The 20602-nt window shown below is 44.3% G+C and overlaps 1 protein-coding gene and 1 non-coding gene across 2 annotated transcripts in view; both read right to left on the bottom strand.

Moving 5' to 3' along the window:
* Positions 1–20602, bottom strand: part of LOC124712461 (diacylglycerol lipase-alpha) — a 402074-nt gene that overhangs the window by 37704 nt on the left and 343768 nt on the right. Inside the window, exon 15 of the mRNA XM_047242757.1 lies at positions 13949–14299. Within this exon, the coding sequence (XP_047098713.1) occupies positions 13949–14299 (351 nt within the window). The remainder of the gene's footprint in view (positions 1–13948; positions 14300–20602) is intronic.
* Trnal-caa lies at positions 9931–10005 on the bottom strand. The gene has a single exon. It is a non-coding gene; the product is annotated as a tRNA-Leu (tRNA).

Raw genomic sequence — 20602 nt, 5'->3', positions numbered from 1 at the left:
TCAGGAAAGACAAACCTACGTCTATAGGATTTGTAGGCTTGGAATGTTGACTGGAATATTCCCTTTGAAATTCTGAATGTCGCAGGGGTTAAATAGAGGTTATGAAATGCTACTTACAACCCGTACAGAAAACAGAAGAGTCAACGCGCATGAGAGAGAAAGAGAATGAGAAAGGAGTGAGACAGGGTTGTAGCTTGGCCCAGATTTTTTCAAATGTGTACACTGAGGAAGAAATGAAGGATATAAAAACTTGAATAAGAATTAAAGCTCAAGGAGAAGCAATACAAATTCTGAGCTTTGCCAATGACATTGTAAATCTGTCAGGTACAGCAAACGACATGAAAGAGCAGTTGAATGGAATGGACAGTGTCCTCAAAGGAGGATGTAAGATGAATATCAACAAAAGGAAAGCAAGGATAATGGAATGTAGTCAAATTAAATCAGGTGATGCTGAGGGAATTAGATTAGGAACCGAGACGAGACGAGTTTTGTTATTTGGGCAACTAAATAACTGATGATGGCTGAAGTAGCGAGGATACAAAATGTAGACCAACAATGACAAGAAAAATGTTTTTGAAGAAGAGAAATCTGTTAACGTCAGGTATAGATTTATGTGTAAGGAAGTCTTTTCTGAAAGTATTCGTATGGAGTGTAGCCATGTATGAAAGTGAAACACGAACGATAAACAGTTTAGACAAGAATCGGATGGAAGCTTTTGAAATGTGGTGCTACAGAAGAGTGCTAACAACAGAAGGCTAGATCATGTAAATAATGAGGATGTACAGAATAGAATTAGCAAGAAAAGAATTTTGTGGCACAACCTGATTAGCAGCAGGAATCGGTTGATAGGACATATTGTGAGACACAAAGGGATCACAAATTTGGGGGGAAGTGTGGCGGAGGAGTGACAAAGTTGCAGGGGGGGGGGGGTGAGAGATGAATACAATAATTAGATGAAGAAGGATGTAAGTTGCAGTAGTTATTTGCAGATGAAGAGGCTAGCACAGGACAGAGTACCATGGAGAGCTGCATCAAATCAGTATTTAGACTGAAGACCACCACCACAACAACAACAACAACAACGACATATAAGCCTGTGTGATTCCTAATATTCTTATAAGCCTATGTGACTTCTAATATTCTTAATTATATCATGTTCACACTTGACACACCACGTTCTTTTTGTCACTCATTTCTTTATGTTGTTAGTCAATGCATTGTTTTTAAGGAGTTTTTGATCGTATTCAATGTCGTTATCCAGAAATTCTGATACTGTTAAAAATTGTTAATATAACAATAATAATAATACAATGCTGGTATTTTGACCCCAAGTAGTCTGCTCATTGTGCCCTGCATCATACAGCATAGTTTTCCACAGTGATGTCACATTGATCAAATCTTCAATCTGCAAACAATAATGACAGTTGCGCTTGTTACACATATTATAGTTTATACGTAACGGTTCATGGCTCACTACATTACATTTTTCGGTCCACTTACAAAATGGTATACATTCCGTAGCTACACATTTGTGCTACTTGTATGGCTTAATTGTTTTGGCAATGACTGCAGGGACCATCTGGTCCAACAGAACAGTGTTAGCAAAATCCAACATGGCCATACACCTGGTATCCAGCATTAAAAGATAGATGCAAACATCTTTTGGTATCCCTGGAAATGTTTCTGTGTTGAGTATTGATTATATATGTATTTCTTATTCTCTATGAGCGATTTTCTTTTCGTGCCTCGTTTCTGAAACGATTTTTTGTAGTCATTAATGAAAATTTGGTTGACATAGGCAATTAACGTATTGTGTTTGTGTTTGTGTGTGTGTGGCCAGGTAACGCTAGTTCAGTGTCAACACTCCGGCACGTCACTCAGTATAGGGTTACTGTCACTGACAGCCTGTCAGCTCGTTTATGCACTACGAAAACTCGCTTCCGTTACTTTCCTCATCCAAAGATGTTACGACAAATTTGTGCCATCATCAGTGGTTCTTACTTTTTACTGAAATGTAAAAGGGCAGTACTTTAGTACTCTAAGTACTGTAGTAGTCTAAGTATGTAGTTACCATATCACGAAATATTCTCTCGAAATAATTTCTCGTGAGGAAATCACTGAGAGAAATTTGATTTTCACGAACTCTCCTAGGACCTTTAACGAAGTAAAACTATATTGTTACAGGTAAGAACCTGTGCGAACAGGAATTAGACATAAGATCACTATCTACAAAACAATGACTTCAGGCCTAATTTTGCTCGAAAATTAGATAAGAAAACGTCTTATATTTTCGTATTTCAATAAAAAATAAGATCGCTTTGATGTTAGCGCAAATGTGCCTAATCAATTTTGAGCCAGAAACGTAACATAAAAGTAAAATTTGTTTAGCTTGAACAGGCGTAAGTAAGTTTCGAAAAAATTATCATTTACCATTTACTCTGTTGATGCGCCTGTGCTTGGCGTGATAGCAAAGGACTAATTCTGCTTCAAGATATAAATACCATACTATATCATCATCACAGAGTGGGTGTATCTTCTCTGAGAATGTGTTGCAAGACAATTATATACCCACTGGCAAAGAGTTTGTAAGACGGATATAAAAACATCTTCTCTAAAGCTTCCTCAAATGTTCTTCCTGGCAGTATTCGAGTATTCGACACTCTAATTACCGTTTCCTAGAAATGCTCGCGTCAGGGACAGATGTAAACGCAATCAGCAGGGAAGAGGCATACGCAGTACGTGTACTCCAGAACTTGGCTAACATTTAGTTGCGAACCAAGTAACCGACCTTGATCAGTCGGCGTCCATTAATCGCGAATGGGAAGGTGTAAACATGCAGCCACAAGGAGATCGCCGGAACAGTGCATAATGTCGCGCGTGACACTTCTTTCCGACAAGAGAAAGCGTGTCGGTTGCCCACGCACGTCTAATGGTCAGTGGCCGCGAGAAGTGCAACTTCCCACACCTGTTCACCATCACAACGAGAACTGCTTTGTAAAGTCGTCTGTTCAGTAATACTTATCTACAGACTTCAACTCGGTCTAGTAACTATGACATAAATGACACGACCTACAACGATACTTATTATATTTCTACTACTACTGGGTGTTCAGTAGGTGTGGAACCATTCTTCCAAGACAAAGATAGGTGGATAAATAGAAATTTAGTGTCAAGTAGTGTCATACGGGCGTCCATTTTGGAAGCAGCCATCTTGGATACAACCCGCAGTTTTCAAATGGAAAGCGAGTCATGTGACATATCGAACAGTTAGAGAATAAAAATAAAAAAAACCTTGATGTTTTCAACTTGAACATAGCTTAATTCGTTCTCGAGTTATGACTAACGGTTTTTCGTTATAGGTGATGAGACAGACAAGACGGCAATAACAAGCGGATACGTTGAGATTATCCTCGTATCAGGAACGAGGCGTGCCCGTATTACTGCAGAGTAATTTAACCAATGCCTTGCAGAGAGGCCACACATAACCCACAGTACAGTGGTGAAAGCTGCCGCGAAGTCTTCGAAGACAGAAGATACCCAGGTACGCCTGGAGAATTCGTATGTAATGTGGTGGAGCACCATCGTGCTGAAAGAAAGTCGGAAATGTCCAGATGTCCCATCTTGAGACAGCAAAACACCTTCATCTAACAACTGCAGGCAGCAGACTGCTGTTAGTGTACCACGAATGAAGAAGGCCAGTGAATACGAGAATCGTGTATTTCACGCTTTCGATACGAAAACCACCTATGATTGATGCATCTAATGAGGACTGATATCTGGCGAGTACCTGTGATTCTGTTTATTTAGCTCTCCGTCCAGAGAGAAACTAGCTTCATCCATGCAGAGTACGTTCCAGTGGAAACGACTGGTTTCTTCCAGATTGTGCATCGAATTGCGTGCTTATGGAATATCATCTCAGTTATGCGACTGTATTCGTGATTCCTTGTCACAGAGGTCACAGTTCGTAGTACCTGACGGACAGTCATCGTTACAACAGAAGTGATTTCTGGCGTTCCCCAAGGCTCTCTGCTGTACCTTTTCTTTATGAACGATTTAGAAGAAACTTTAGGCAGACGTCTTTGGTTATTTGCATATGATGCTGTCGTTTATCGTCTCGTAAAGTCATCGTAAGACTGAAACCAATTGCAAAACGATTTAGACAGGCTATCTCTATGGTGCAAAAAATGAGAATTGGTTCTAAATAGTTTACTTTCGTTTGTCACACACTACAGACGTACAATCCGAAAAAGAAGAATGACGCACCTCGAATAAATTATCCGAATGGGACGAAGATCGGTACAGACAAAGAAATGATTACAATTTCAGAAAAATCAGATGATTTACTCAAGAGAAAGGGCTTCAAAAATATAGCAAGTTAATAACGCGTTGGTCTAGTTTTGGCTCATATGCAGTTAGTTATTCGGCTTGGCATTGATTGCCGGCCGCGGTGGTTTCGCGGTTCTAGGCGCGCAGTCCGGAACCGTGCGACTGCTACGGTCGCAGGTTCGAATCCTGCCTCAGGCATGGATGTGTGTGATGTCCTTAGGTTAGTTAGGTTTAAGTAGTTCTAAGTTCTAGGGGACTGATGACCACAGCTGTTAAGTTCCATAGTGCTCAGAGCCATTTGAACAATTTGGCATTGATTGATGCAGTCGTTGGATTTCCTCCTGAGGAATATCGTCCCAGAGACTGTCCAATGGGTGCGTAAGATTGTCACAATCCCGAGCTGCTTAGAGGACCAGGCACATAATGCTCCAAACGTTCTCAGCTGGGGAGAGATTCGGCGATCTTGCTGGTCAAGGTAGGGTTTGGCAAGCACAAGCACAAGGAGTAGAAACTCTGGCCCTTTGCAGTGGGGTATTATATTTCAGCAAGATAACGCCTGCCTGCGGTGGCGAGAGTTTTTATTGCTTGTCGGATCTCTCCCTAACTGAGAAAGTTTGGAGCATTGTGGGCAGGGTCCTCCAACCAGCTCGTGGTTTTGACGATCTAATACCGCCAATTCGACAGAATTTGGCACGTTGCACTGAATTTGGCACGAATCCCTCTGGAGATTAGTCAACAACACCATCGAACAATGCCAAGCTAAATAATTGCTTGGTCAACGGACAGAGGGGGACCAACGGGTTACTGAGTTGCTCAATTTATCTTGAATTAATCTACGATAATGATCAAAGCAGAAGAAATGAATTAAAATTTGATCTGCGGCCAGGACTCGAACACGGGTCTTCTTGCTTGCTAGGCAGAAATGCTAACCAATTCACCATAACAGCATGATAGACAACATTGTCACTACTGCCTGGACTTGCTGTGGTGGTGTAATGGTTAGCATTTCTGCCTCGCATGCAAGAACACCTGGGTTTGAGTTCTGGGCGCACCACAAATTATAATTCATTTCTGCTGCTTCGCTCATTATTGTAGATAATGAAGAGACTTATATGTCTCAGGGAAACATTTAACTTGAATTAATCACCCAATTTTGCTGTAATTGTAATCATTTGTTTTTCAGCACATGTAAATCACATCCACCGATTTCAGTTCCATCCGAAAAATTCTTTTTTTTCTTTTTGTCTTAGACTGTATTTCCAGTAATGTTTTATTGCAAGGTTGTTTGAGTAAGACAGAAGTATATTTGTATAAGTATATCATATTAGCTAACAAATGAAAACAATTGTTTCTCAAAGTGTTTATTTACATGTGAAAACGAATTATTATCTATATATTTATAGAAGTATATCATATTTGCTAACAAATGAAAAGTATTGTTTCTCATAGAGTTTGTTTAAATGCGAAAATGAATTATTATCTACATATTTGTGATTGTGCCACTGACAAACATCAGCAAATTACTAAACTCAACTGTGCATGTGTTGTCTAAACGTGTTGACCAACAGTACGACGCCAGTGCTCACAAACTTTGTTGCAGTACTAGGTCACATAAATGTTTTGAACTTACTCGTACAATAATCAACAATCAGTAATTAGTTCTGGCCACACACGTACAATTAACAGTTATCAAATATAAAGTGCACCTGCTAATTTTCATTGAAGGGTTATGAGAATATGCGCGAGTATTTTCAAGTTTGAGGTACGTAGTTCGGAGCTCGCTTCACTAACTACTTAGTTAACATTTTCAGGAGCGGTCTGTTGCAGCGTGAACAGTAGGCGGTTGCAGCCTGTGTATCGTCGAATGGCAAGTGACTCGTATAAGTTGCGTTGTGCTGTGGTTGCACATTAGTGGATATACAAATGGACCACGCAAGTTTTATTTCTTGCAACACGGTCAAACAAGAAAAACGTTGCCAAAATAAAGAACTTCGCATTCCCTCTGGGGATTCCCATTTGAATTCCTGAAGTATCTCTGTTATATTTGTTTGTTGTGCAGACCCAACGTTAACAGATCTAGCAGCCCACCTCTGTATTGCTTCGATGTCTTCCATTGTTCTGACCAGGTGTGGATCTCAGATACTCGAGCAGTACTCACGAATAGGTCACGCTGGCATCCTACGCGTGTATGTGGTCTCCTTAAGAGATGAACCATATTTTCCTAAAATTCTCCCAATAAACCAAAGTCAGTCTTTCGCCTTCCTTGTACAATCCCCAAATCTTCTCCCTACACCATCATTCAGTTCATCTCCTCCACTCTCCCTCTGCCTATCTGTTCCTCCCCTCTCTCTGTCCATTTTCTCCTCTCCTCCCTGCCTGTCCATCTCCTCTTCCCCCCCCTCTATCCCCTCACTTGTGCCTGTCCATGCATATAACACTGAAACACGTTCCTATACAGCCCACACAACACACTGATCCTGCAGGGCAGCCTAGACATCAGGCATTATGATACTTCTTCACCCCCACCAAACAGACTGACAGGAAAAGGAGTTAATCTGCACTGTCATCCTGTTCTGTGCTATGAGGGTTGTCCGTAAAATAAGGTTCCCCATCATTTTTCACAATGAAAAAAAATGTTTATTGGCATTGAATAATACAGGTATGGAAATACTAGGCTGTTACCTACTTTTCGAAATAATCGATGTTGAGATCAATGCATTTTTGCATGCAGTATACCACCTTCTGTAAGCTTGCATCGCAGAACTATCCCCTTGTGCTGTGAAGGTAGCTTACAACATTTTGTTTCAGCTCTTCTTTGGTTATGCAGTGTGTCCCACCCATAAGTTTCTTCAACTCAGGGAAGACGTGGAAGTCTTTTGGGGTACGTGTGGGCTGTAGGTCGGGTTTGTGATAGTATCCCATCCAGATTTATTGACGAGGTTGGTTGTGTGATGTGTGGTCGAACATTGTCCTGTTGGAAATGCACTTCATTCGTGGATATGCCTATTCTGTTATTTTGGATTGCAAGGCGATGGTTCTTCAATGTTCTTCAATGCTCGCCACACTTTGCCTGTAGACAGTGACTGTTTGAAATTCAGCGCCTTGGCGACCCTGGATGTCTCCAATGATGGGATTGTTGTTTTGGGTCTGGATTTATTCAAATGGTTCAAATGGCTCTGAGCACTATGGGACTCAACATCTGAGGTCATCACTTCCCTAGAACTTAGAACTACATAAACCTAAGGACATCACATACATTCATGCCCGAGGCAGGATTCAAACCTGCGACCATAGCAGTCGCGCGGTTCCAGACTGCAGGGCCTAGAACCGCTCGGCCACACCGGCCGGCTCTGGTTCTGTGTAGTGGAGCAGGCATTGTCCCCAGTGACAACGGTCTTGCTTCAGTTGCATTGGCCTGTGGAAATTTGTGGGGCGCTTCGGCACGTTTCCGTTTGTGGTCAAAAAATGGCTCTGAGCACTATGGGACTTAACAGCTGTGGTCATCAGTCCCCTAGAACTTAGAACTACTTAAACCTAACTAACCTAAGGACATCACACACATCCATGCCCGAGGCAGGATTCGAACCTGCGACCGTTTGTGGTCTTCCGCATCTACATCTACATACATACTCCGCAATCCAACATAAGGCTCGTGGCGGAGGGTACCTCGTACCACAACTAGCATCTTCTCTCCCTATTCCACACCCAAACAGAACGTGGGAAAAATGACTGCCTATATGCCTCTGTACGAGCCCTAATCTCTCTTATCTTATCTTTGTGGTCATTCCGCAAAATATAAGTTGGCGGCAGTAAAATTGCACTGCAGTCAGCCTCAAACGCTGGTTCTCTAAATTTCCTCAGTAGCGATTCACGAAAAGAACGCCTCCTTTCCTCCAGAGACTCCCAGCCGAGTTCCTGAAGCATATGCGTAACACTCGCGTGATGATCAAACCTACAAGTAACAAATCTAGCAGCCCGCCTCTGAATTGCTTCTATGTCCTCCCTCATTCCGACCTGATAGGGATCCCAAACGCTTGAGCAGTACTCAAGAATAGGTCGTATTAGTGTTTTATAAGCGGTCTCCTTTAGAGATGAACCACATCTTCCCAGAATTCTACCAATGAACCGAAGACGACTATCCACCTTTCTCACAACTGCCATTACATGCTTGCCCCACTTCATATCGCTCTGCAATGTTATGCCCAAATATTTAATCGACGTGACTGTGTCAAGCGCTACACTACTAACGGAATAGTCAAACATTACAGGATTCTTTTTCCTATTCTTCTGCATTAATTTACATTTATCTATATTTAGTGTTAGCTACCATTCTTTACACCAATCACAAATCCTGTCCAAGTCATCTTGTATCCTCCTATAGTCACTCAACGACGACACCTTCCCGTACACCACAGCATCATCAGCAAACAGCCGCACATTGCTATCCACCCTATCCAAAAGATCATTTATGCAGATAGAAAACAACAGCGGACCTGCCACACTTCCCTGGGGCTCTCCAGATGATGCCCTCACCTCCTATGAACACTCAGTAAGCATTCTTGGGACCCACCTTGCACATACCTTGGCATGCCCTAAATGCTGAGTCAAAATTTTGTCAATGCTGGTATTCCTGACATCAGAGATCATCTCGCAGAGCTCATGAAACGTCGTGCTTTGATCTCTCAGCAATACTTCTTCCACTTTCGCAATTGTTTCATTCGAAACTGACGGCCATCCAGAATGCTGTTTGTCATAGACATCCGTAAGTCTATGTTTGAATTTCTGCGCCACTTGCGCACATTTTGTACGCTGATACACGTTTCTCTGCGGACTCCACACAGCATCAAGCGTGGCAGCTGTGGTTTGGGTTTGTCCTTGCCAGAGGTGGATCATCATCACGGATGCTCCCTCCAAGTGCTCCCCAAGTATCCACTACCGTTCTCCACCACCACGAGGGAACCAGGTTGGGAAAACTACCGCCATTATGGGGGAACGTACTTTCCACTTGAACACCTTCAGCCACACTGTGGGGTGACAACACTGAACCACGCGGAGGCGGCGCCGCCACTGCTGGGGGCGACCCTTTCATCAGCAGTAGAGCATCCACTCTCAGCATTTTCGTAAATTAGAGGGGTATCCCGGGAGACAACCTGTAGTCCCCAGGCTGGCGAGGCCCACTTTCCCAGGATCTTGGCCTATTTCTGTCCATGATGTTGGTCATGTCACTCTCTGAGAAACCCATCTTACCATTGGTGTCCTAGGATCCATATAGAGGTATCGCTGGTGATTTTTAGAAGTAGGTCATGTTCCTCCACTGTTAGCCATGGTCCACCAAGTGTCCAAGAATTCAGGGCTGTTTCGGATTCATTTGAGTCATTTGTTATGGTTCTATCCTAGGATGATCTTTCTTTGGTCACTTGCTGATACTTCCGAGACACCTAGATGATACTTACTCTGTGTTATGCAGTATCCGTGCTACTTCCCTTATATAAAAAGTTTCTCAGCAAATACCTTTATTGAAGAGTAGCTTTCTATTCTAGAATGAGATTTTCACTCTGCATCGTAGTGTGCGCTGATATGAAACTTCCTGGCGGATTAAAACTGTGTGTCGGACCGAGACTCGAACTCGGGACCTTTGCCTTTTGCGGGCAAGTGCTCTACCAACTGAGCTACCCAAGCACGACTCACGCCCCGTCCTCACAGCTTTACTTCTGCCAGTACCTCGTCTCCTACCTTCCAAACTTTACACAAACTCTCCTGTGAATCTTGTAGAACTAACACTCCTGAAAGAAAGGATATAGCGGAGACATGGTTTAGCCACAGCCTGGGGGATGTTTCCAGAATGAGATTTTCACTCTGCAGTGGAGTGTGCGCTGATATGAAAATCCTGGCAGATTAAAACTGTGTGCCGGACCGAGACTCGAAGTCGAGACCTTTGCCTTTCGCGGGCAAGTGCTCTACCAACTGAGCTACCCAAGCAAGACTCACGCCCCGTCCTCACAGCTTTACTTCTGCCAGTACCGAGGTCGAGTCTTGGTCCGGCACACAGTTTTAATCTGCCGGGAAGTTTCAGATCAGCGCACTCTCCGCTGCAGAGTGAAAATCTCATTCTGGAAACATCCCCCAGGCTATGGCTAAGCCATGTCTCCGCAGTATCCTTTCTTTCAGGAGTGCTAGTTCTGCAAGGTTCGCAGAAGAGTTTCTGTAAAGTTTGGAAGGTAGGAGGCGAGGTACTGGCAGAAGTAAAGCTGCGAGGACGGGGCGTGAGTCGTGCTTGAGTAGCTCAGTTGGTAGAGCACTTGCCCGCAAAAGGCAAAGGTCCCGAGGTTCGCGTCCCGGTTCGGCGCACAGTTTTAATCTGCCAGGAAGTTTCATAGCTTTCTATTGCCTGTTGTAGTGATTCCTTTCTCCAGACACATTCGGGTCCCACTGCTCTCTTGTTTCTTTACATAGTTGGGAATGAATGTCCACTGACGCAGTCTTTTTTGCACTCAGAAAACGAATTACGGACCGTAATTCGCACATGGCGTGAGACGCGAATGGGAGCTTATAACTGCGCACGCATGTTGTGCCAACTCCATTGTAGCTTGAATGGATTTTTAAGTTTGTTTTATATGCCTGACTTCTAATTCCACCACCCAAGTCTCCAGGGTTGGGCATTTATTGCCAGATGACGACACGCAATACAGTTTTTCGCCGTTATTAATTATGTTTTTAGATTTAATTTTATTACTCGTACAGAGACTCAACGTTGCTTTGTTTAACAGCGCGTCGTCAAAATAAGTATGAAATGCTAATGTCTTTGCAATACATAATGTCAACTATTGAGTTAAAGTTCGTACCTATTTTGCCATTTTAGAGAATAGAAACCTTAAGCGCTTCTACTTCTATAGTCTCAGTATCAAATGTTCACTAATTTCAATTTACTTCCTATCTCAGCTCAGTATTTAACACAAACTATATATCATGCCATTTCAGAGATATACACTAACGGAATAACACGTAATTGTCATTTAACATCACTTTTATTAATAATCCTTTTTCTTATGACGTAAATGTTAATGAATGATCACTGTCCAGGAAGAAAGAGGGATTCATCCTAATCATGAGATAATAGCTTTTAATGAGATCGCAATCGTTAATTAAATAAAAAGTCACGTTCAAGTATGATATGCGAACAACTTTCGTTACGTCCGTTTTCACGTATCTGTCAAAACTAATCCTGTCGCTCACAATTTGAATTAACACTGACGTTAACCCCTTTTCGCGGAACATCAAATCGTAACTATTATGTGAAAATTTATGATAGTCCCCGAATCAATCCCTTTCAGATACACGCACGACCGAACAGCAGAACGGAACACAAACGACTTGTTTTAACAACCGAAAAACGCTATGACGTTACATTACGACAATGTCCGCCCAATGAACATCTCTTTGACTATCTTCTCTACTCTGCTTAATTAAATCATTCCTAATTACAATTTATTCAGCTATTTAACGAAAACATCTAACAAAAATAAAATAAATTTATCCCAACGTAAAAGATCCATTATAAGCTCCACCTGCGGCGGCTGCTACGCTACGAAGACTGCGTCGCTGACAGCTCGCCGAAGTGGGAAATGGGAGAGGGAAAACCAAGCTGGACTACGGTCAACCCTAGTATGTTTAAAAGATCAAGTCTCTAGCTCATCGGCAAGTTAATTTACAATCGATTACAAAATCTGCACCGAACAGACAGCCAGACAAGAAACCGACGTAATGAAAACGTGTTGAGAAGCGAGAAAGGGCAGAGGAGGATAGGTACTTTTTCTTCCGTTAAACCAGGTGGGTGACCAGCCGCCTATGGGTATATGGCTGGTCCTTTTTTTTATCACAAAAAATACTTTTGTGATATACCCAACGAGGTTTTCTGGTCTCTTAGCCATCATGAGTGGCCGCAAGTTTGTTAGCTTCCTTCCACCCTCGATGTTGCCCGTCCCTGCCACGTGGAGGCGGACCAGTTTCTGCGTTGTTCACCTTTTTATTTTATTGTTGGGTGATATCACATTTTTATGTACATGCTTTAACAGCTTGGATACAATTTGGAATGCAATTACGATTTGTTTTACGAAAAATGCTTTAAAATAATGAATGAAAGAAAATCATGCAGGGAAATCTTAATCTGACGTATCTACTATACTTAACCTAATAGGACTTTAAAATGTGAGTTTGATTTGTGGATTTGTGAGGGTAGTGGAGAAGTTTTGGAGGTGTTCGGGAAAAGGGTCTGACTGGCCCCGTCTAGCCAACAGGGGATGGAGGGCTCGGAATGTACTTCGAGCCATCCATTCCCAGCCCGCATCGCACATTTAAAGCGTTATTCGTAATTGACTGTGCTGGGTTGGTGCTTAGCTAGGCAAGATTCTTGGTGTTGAGAGTCGTCAATGAGTGAGTGACGTATTGTTGCTGTTTTCCGAATTTGTGTTTTCCTCAACATCTGTATCATTCTCTTGATCAGAGCTGGTAGTCTCCCACGGTTCCATTTTCCATGTGTTTTGTGTCTCTGGTCGCAATCTGTGGTACGGCCTTGATTGCTTAAATGATTTGTGCAGTACCTGGGATACTTCGTTTGTCACCCGGTTAATCTCCTTCCATGTGTCCTTATTCCTGATAGCTGTATTTATGTCATCCTGCGTTTGTATTTGTAGTTGTGTAGGTGTTATGTCTTCGATATGTAATGGGCAGTGAAATACTAAGTGTGCTGGTGATCCATTTACGCCACATGTGGAGGAATCACTTTGAGTGAGTCCCATGCGGTGCAGGTGCATGGGGTATGGGCCATGACCCGAGAGAAAGTGAACCATGCCCCTACTTGGGTTTATATGATTCATCTGCAGACATTCCCTGATGTTTAGGAAATATTGGTAGACTCTACGGCCCTTGTCGTCCGTGTCCCATTCCCTCTGCCATGTTTCCACCATCCACTCGATAAGTTGGTGTCTATCATTAAGGTTGTGCCCTGTGATCTCTGTCACCTTGTCGTGTCTTCCTTTCTTTAGCCAGTACATGGCTGCCCTCAGTCTGATTGTTGGGTCAATGGGAAAGATTCCATGGATCATACATAGCGCTGCCAATGATGTGGTACCGAAGGCCTCAGATAACCTACCAGAGCACTTCTTTGCCCCCTCCTAACCGTGTTCCTATAATTTACTAAGTGTACTGGCCGTGAAGCAGACCACGGACTCAAAGAGTGTACAGTGATAGGTCCTGAGTGTCGACAATGGTAGTCTGTACTGTGCGGCGTTTAGTCTGGCGAGTTTATGCATTATTTTGGTTGCTTTGTCGGTCGTAACTTTTATGTGCTCGTTGAACGTCAGTCTTTCATCTATGTGTACACAAAGGTATCGTGTTGTGTGTTGTCTGTGTACGCTGTTCTTGTTTATTGTAATTATTGGATCTCTTGCTAGCGAACCTTTCATTATTATTTAGACTGTTTTGTGCAGAGCCATTTGTAGTTCATTGTTGTTGCACCATGTGCTGATATCCTTAAGTAAGTGTGACGACTTGTATTCTAACTGTGCTCGTGAATCTGCCGTGACTGTCGCCAAAGGAGGAGGACAGCAGGGTGGTGGGGACCCACCTGGTCGTCGTGCAGCAGCAGCGCGGGGAACTCCCAGCCGAGCGGCCCCGCGGTGGCGGCGCTCTGCCGGCCGCAGGGCAGCGACGCGGCGTCCGGTGCGGCCTGCAGCTGCAGCTGCTGCGGCTCCGAGCCGGGGCTCTGCAGCGACGTGAAGCTCGTCTCGAGGCACAGCCGGTGCGGCGGCGTCGACGCCTTGGGCGAGCCGGGCGAGGTCGCGGGGGCGGCGGCGGCGGCGGCGGGGGCGGAGGCGGCGGGGGCGGCGGCCAGCAGCGGCTGCAGGTGCTCGGCCGGCGTCGACGACGCGCACGCCGACGCCCGCCGCGGCTTGGCCGGCCCCACCGTCGTTATAACCTGCCGTACACACACACACACGCGCAATGTGGACAGCACCGCCTACAATCAGCTACGAGGGCATTTCGAAAAGTAAAGATGCAATGGCTCGCAGCCCATAAATAGTACATTTATTTAGAAAACGTCAGTTACATCTTATTACCTGGGGTATTCGTTAGTTTTCGACAAAATCACCCCCATTATCCAAACATTTGTTAAGTTGGTGCACAAGCTTTTGTATTTGTGGTGTGCGTACTGTAAGACCTTCGGTACACACACCGTCAGATTATTTGACTTGTCGCTCTAACGAAGTAGGCGAGTGTCAGCAATGTGGTCTTAATGTGGCGTGTTTATCTTCTGCCGTTAGGTCAGACGATAGAAATGCCACTTGCACACTTAGAGTAGAACATTGACAATGACCAACTTTAAACAGAACTTGATTAATTTTCACACACATTTATTAAAATAATAAAAAGCATTGACATTACGTAACTTGATTCTGGATGCTGTTTACAATTGGCAATCTGAAGTTCCTTTGGTCTTGGTACGTTAATCTTATTCTCTCATACCTCTGATACTTGACAAAGTGTCTATTCATTTATCTTCATGGCTATGTACAGGAATATGGTAATCTTATTAGGCGCAGACTGAAACTTGACTATAGACTGGTACAGACAAATGCAGACTGGTACAGACTAATGCAGACTAACTAATCGAAGGTCTGTACACTCATTATAATACCTCACGCATTCAGGTATCACTGCGCGAGTGTGATCCGCAAGGAGAAAAGGTTCTACATCAGCAGCAATCTCATTGGCTGCGTTACATATTAATACGTGGATCGGTGGAAGCAGAATTTCGTCCGTCTCCAAGGCAGCGCCATCTCGTAGTGCAGAGACAGACGAGCGCTGCGCCTGCGCTGTTGTGCTTACCGGGGTGCGCTCTACTGGGAAAGTTGTCTACACGCTGTATACACGGAACTATGTACACAACAGAATTCCACAGTCATAGAAGGTTGCCGCCTGTTGTCGGAACCACATTTCAACTTCATCTTTGATCTCTTCATCGTCGTGGAATGATTTTCCACCAAGGTGTGGCTTCAGGTAACGGAAGACATGGAAGTCGGTGGGCGCAAGCCGTATGGCAGATTGTCCAATATGTCCCATTTGAATTGTTTGAGTAGTGCTTTGGTTACGAGCGCTGTGTGAGGCCGAGCGTTGTCATGAAGCAAGCGGACTCCACTCGTCAGCATTCCCCTGCGTTTGTTTTGAATTGCCCTTCGAAGACGTTTCAAAGACTAGCAATATGCAGCAGCATTAATTGTCGTTCCAGGAGGCATAAATTCCAACAGAAGAATACCTTGTCTGTCCCAAAAAACAGAACCCACGATTTTCTTCGCTGAAATCGACGTTTTGCATTTCTTGGATTTTGGTGAATTCGAATGCCGCCATTGATTGATTATTACTTGGATTCAGGTGTATGGTGATAAACGCACGTCTCGTCAACTGTCACAATGTGATCAATGAACTTATCACCTGCTTCAGCATAGCGTGTGAGGAAGTCAAGGGCAAAGCCCATCCTTTTCTTTTTGTGTTCTTCCGTTAACAGTTTTGGAACCCAATGCGCACACAATTTCCTGTACCCTAACTTGACAGTCACAACGTCATAAAGAGATGTCACTGACACGTCAAGTATGATCAGAAGCAATTCTTTCAATGGGAGACGTCTATTCGCACGAATTGCTTCCTCCGTTCTCCGAAGAAGGGCATCAGAGATCACAGATGGCCGACCTGTTCTTTGTTCGTCATGAACATCGGTCCTACCTTCAGAGAAACGACGACACCATTTCGTTACATTTTGTCGATTCATAATGTTCCCATATACAGAAACAATTTCTTTGTGAATATCCGCTGGTCGCTGACCTTTCGCATGAAGAAAACGTATGACGGAGCGCACTTCGCATTTGGCGGGATTCTGAATCGGCGCAGCCATTTTAAACACGACCTACTCCAACCAGAAGCAACGTTCAACTGCCGAACGATCGCGAGGAGAAAGCTAACGGTTCAAGGTTAACACCAGTGTTGCCAACTTGCTCGCCAAAACTCTTCTGTTCCTCTGGCGTACAGTGTATCTTTACTTTCCGAAATACCCTCGTAAATCGCAGGGTTATTCACAAGCACGTCCAGAGGACTGCAAGAAAACTAGAATGTGTACAGAAGAATGACGCACGTCAGTGGATGGAATACCTCTCCAAGTTTCGATTAGTAATACCGCGGCATAGCCTAACTCCAGATACAGGCATGTCTCAACCTGTAACCAAACTGTACACTCCGTATTCTCACATTAAATAATTTGGACCTGCATGTAGGCATCCCAATCAACAGATTTCTGAAGTAGGTTGCTGTGCTTGTGCCTTTCTGAGCAGCAGCAGTACTAGTGAATCCAGTGACCTGCATGCACATATTGACGTCTGTCACTTCACGAATGGTGTCTGTAGTGTCACCCCACAGGCATTGCAAAGTTGGTAACGGGATTGCAAGGTACCGTTAGACGCAGACAGCGGTCAGGCGGAATCTGGCGGACCCAATGGTGCGCGCCCACTGAGCCACACTTGTAGCAGCGATATAACATGGGGGGCGGCAGCCACACACCCCACTTTTACTTCGAGACTATTCCTACGACGCCATCGTTTGTGCTTAGTACAGTGAGTCTCATCCTAGTTGGTATTGTATGAACTGGACTCTGTTTCCTGTTGCGTTATTTGTAATGTGCCTTTTTAAACTTGGATAAATACAAATTAAGTAAATCTTCTGTTTACTGTGTTAACTTCTTCGCTAATCATTTCTGCTCCAGCTTTCCTGTGATGACATCTGCCGTGCCACTCTGTAGCCCGTGTCTCCTTATCGTCTTGTATAAAGTCGTACACAATAGTGCCAATACTTATAACCTGAAATGTGAGCTGTAAACTTCGAGAATCGCTCTAACCATTCAAAAAAAAAATTCCGCCCGAACCGTACCGACCAGCCGCCATGTCCTCCTCAGCCCACACGCGCCACTGGATGCGGATATGGAGGGGCATGTAGTCAGCACACCACGCTCCCAGCCGTATGTCAGTTTACGGGACCAGACCCGCTACTTCTCAATCAAGTAGTTCCTCAGTTTACCTCACAAGGGCTGAGTACACTCCACTCGCCAAGAGCGCTCGGCACACCAGATGTCACCCATCCAAGTCTCTATCCATTGCCATATTTCTATTTTCTGTATGCCTTGTAATTTCTGTGCGGTTTCTTCTGAAACCACAGGGGTATAAATCTCCCCAAAGTGGTGATACACATTTTGAGAGTAAGTGGCGCAGATCATGTGTATTTTTGCTGAATTAACAAGATTAGCGCACAAACATGCTACAGGGAATTGTTAGGTCCACCTGAAAACATAAAGTTGTTCGTATAGGGTGTAAATACATACATCAAAAAAACTTTTGCATAACCCCAGTTTCCACAACTTCTGGGGACAGACGTTGACTGTGGATACTGCGTCACAGACACAGTCCCTTTGACTGTTCAGAGATGTCACTAAACCCGCCTGAAGATGCAAACAACCATGCGTGAGCAGCGCCTATTAGACGGAGGGGTCCTACAGCTGATCAGTTCCAATCATTCCACCTGGAACCAGGTACACAGCTCGTGTTGTCTGTAGTTCAACCATACCTAAACGGTCAATACTACGGTTCGATCGCATCCGCATTGTTACTTTGTGCCAGGAAGGGCTCTCAACAAGGGGTCTCCAGAAGTCTCGGAGTGAACCAAAGCGATGTTGTTCGGACATGGATGATATACAGAGAGACAGGAACTGTCGATGAGATGGCTCACTCAGGCCGCCCAAGAGCTAATGTTGCAGTGGATGACCGCTCGGAGGAAACCTGACAGCAACACCACCATGTTGAATAATGCTTTCCGTGCAGCCACAGCACGTCGTGTTACGACTCAAACTGTGCGCAGTAGGCTACATGATAGGCAACTTCACTCCCGCCGTCCATGGCGAGGTCCATCTTTGCAACCACGACACCATGCGGCGCAGTACAGATGGGCCCAACAACATGCCGAATGGACTGCTCAGGATTGACATCACGTTCTCTTCACCGAAGAGTGTCGCATATGCTTTGAACCAGACAATCGTCGGAGACGTATTTCGAGGCAAACCGGTCAGGCTGAACACCTTAGACACACTGTCCAGCGAGTGCAGCAAGGTGGAAGTTCCCTGCTGTTTTGGGGTGGCATTGTGTGGGAGCCGACGTACGCCGCTGGTGGTCATGGAAGGCGCCGTAACGGCTGTGCGATATGTGAATACCATCCTCCGACCGATAGTGCAACCATAACGGCAGCATATTAGCGAGGCATTCGTGTTCATGGACGCACCCCCATTGTGCACGTCTTGTGAATGACTTTCTTCAGGATAAGGACATCGCCCGACTAGAGCGGCCAGCGTGTTCTACAGACATGAACCCTATCGAACATGCCTGGAATTGATCGAAAAGAGCTGTTTCTGGACGACGTGACTCACCAAATACTCTGAGGAATCCACGCCGAATCGCCGTTGAGAAATGGGACAATCTGGGCCAACAGTGCCTTGATGAGCTTGTGGATAGTATGCCACGACGAATACAGACAGGCATCAGTGCAAGAGGACGTGCTACTGGGCATTAGAGGAACCGGTGTGTACAGCAATCTGGACCACCACCGCTGAAGGTCTCGCTGTATGGTGGTACAACAGGCAATGTGTGGTTTTCATGAGGAATAAAAAGGGCAGGAATGATGTTTATGTTGATCTCTATTCCAATTATCTCTACAGGTTCCGGAACTCTCGACACCGAGGTGACGCAAAACTTTTTTTTTTTTCGTATATAGCAGAAGTTACCAAAAAATCCTGTTAGCAGAACATAACTAACAGATTTATTAGTCTAGTAACATGTTTGTCCATTCCTACGGTTGTCGCAGACAAAAAAAAATCATCCTGAGACAATGTTTCTGTATAAGTAGACATTACCGCTGTGCGTATTTTTCATCACGAGCGTGAGTTGCAAACACGTAGGCCACAACGGCCTGCGTGGCTGAGTCGTTGCAATATGCCGATCGTTGGCAGTTGTCGACTTCGTTAAACGTTAGGACGGAAGGAACATTTAGTACCACAGAACTATGTGGTATTCATTTAATTTATGGCGAGGCAGAAGGTGTTGCGAGGCAGCTGTACGAATTTTTCCAGAACGCTCCCCACAACGAAGACTTTCTGCACGATCGACATTCGTCGCTGTTCACCGAAGGTTTCTATAATCATCACAATTCTTTACTTTTACTCCATTACTTAGCAATTCATTCGTAACAAAGTACAGTGCTTACCTTTACCTTTAATTCTGTATACGAAACATAGTGTCTGTTCTGATATACCGGGTGATCAAAAAGTCAGTATAAATTTGAAAACTTAATAAACCACGGAATAATGTAGATAGAGAGGTAAAAATTGACACCCATGCTTGGAATGACATGAGGTTTTATTAGAACAAAAAAAAAAAAAAAACGCCCGATATTGCTAGACGCGTGAAAGATCTCTCGCGCGCGTCGTTTGGTGATGATCGTGTGCCCAGCCGCCACTTTCGTCATGCTTGGCCTTCCAGGTCCCCAGACCTCAGTCCGTGTGATTATTGGCTTTGGGGTTACCTGAAGTCGCAAGCGTACCGTGATCGACCGACATCTCTAGGGAAGCTGAAAGACAGCATCCGACGCCAGTGCCTCAGCATAACTCCGGACATGCTTTACAGTGCTGTTCACAACATTATTCCTCGACTACAGCTATTGTTGAGGAATGATGGTGGACATATTGAGCATTTCCTGTAAAGAACATCATTTTTGCTTTGTCTTACTTTGTTATGTTAATTATTGCTATTCTGGTCAGATGAAGCGCCATCTGTCGGACATTTTTTGAACGTTTGTATTTTTTTGGTTCTTGTGAAACCCCATGTCGTTCCAAGCATGTGTGTCAATTTGTATCTCTCTAATTACATTATTCCGTGATTTATTCAGTTTTCAAATTTATACTGACGTTTTGATCACCCGGTACTTTAGTATTATTATTAAAATGGTTCAAATGGCTCTGAGCACTATGGGACTTAACATCTATGGTCATCAGTCCCCTAGAACTTAGAACTACTTAAACCTAACTAACCTTAGGACATCACGCACATCCATGCCCGAGGCAGGATTCGAACCTGCGACCGTAGCGGTCGCGCAGTTCCAGACTGTAGCGCCTAGAACCTCTCGGCCACCCCGGCCG

The sequence above is a fragment of the Schistocerca piceifrons genome, chromosome 8, assembly GCF_021461385.2.
Source record: "Schistocerca piceifrons isolate TAMUIC-IGC-003096 chromosome 8, iqSchPice1.1, whole genome shotgun sequence".
NCBI classification, from domain to species: Eukaryota; Metazoa; Arthropoda; class Insecta; order Orthoptera; family Acrididae; genus Schistocerca; species Schistocerca piceifrons.
Note: the sequence above shows the minus strand (reverse complement) of the source record. Positions and strands in the feature narration are given on the sequence as shown.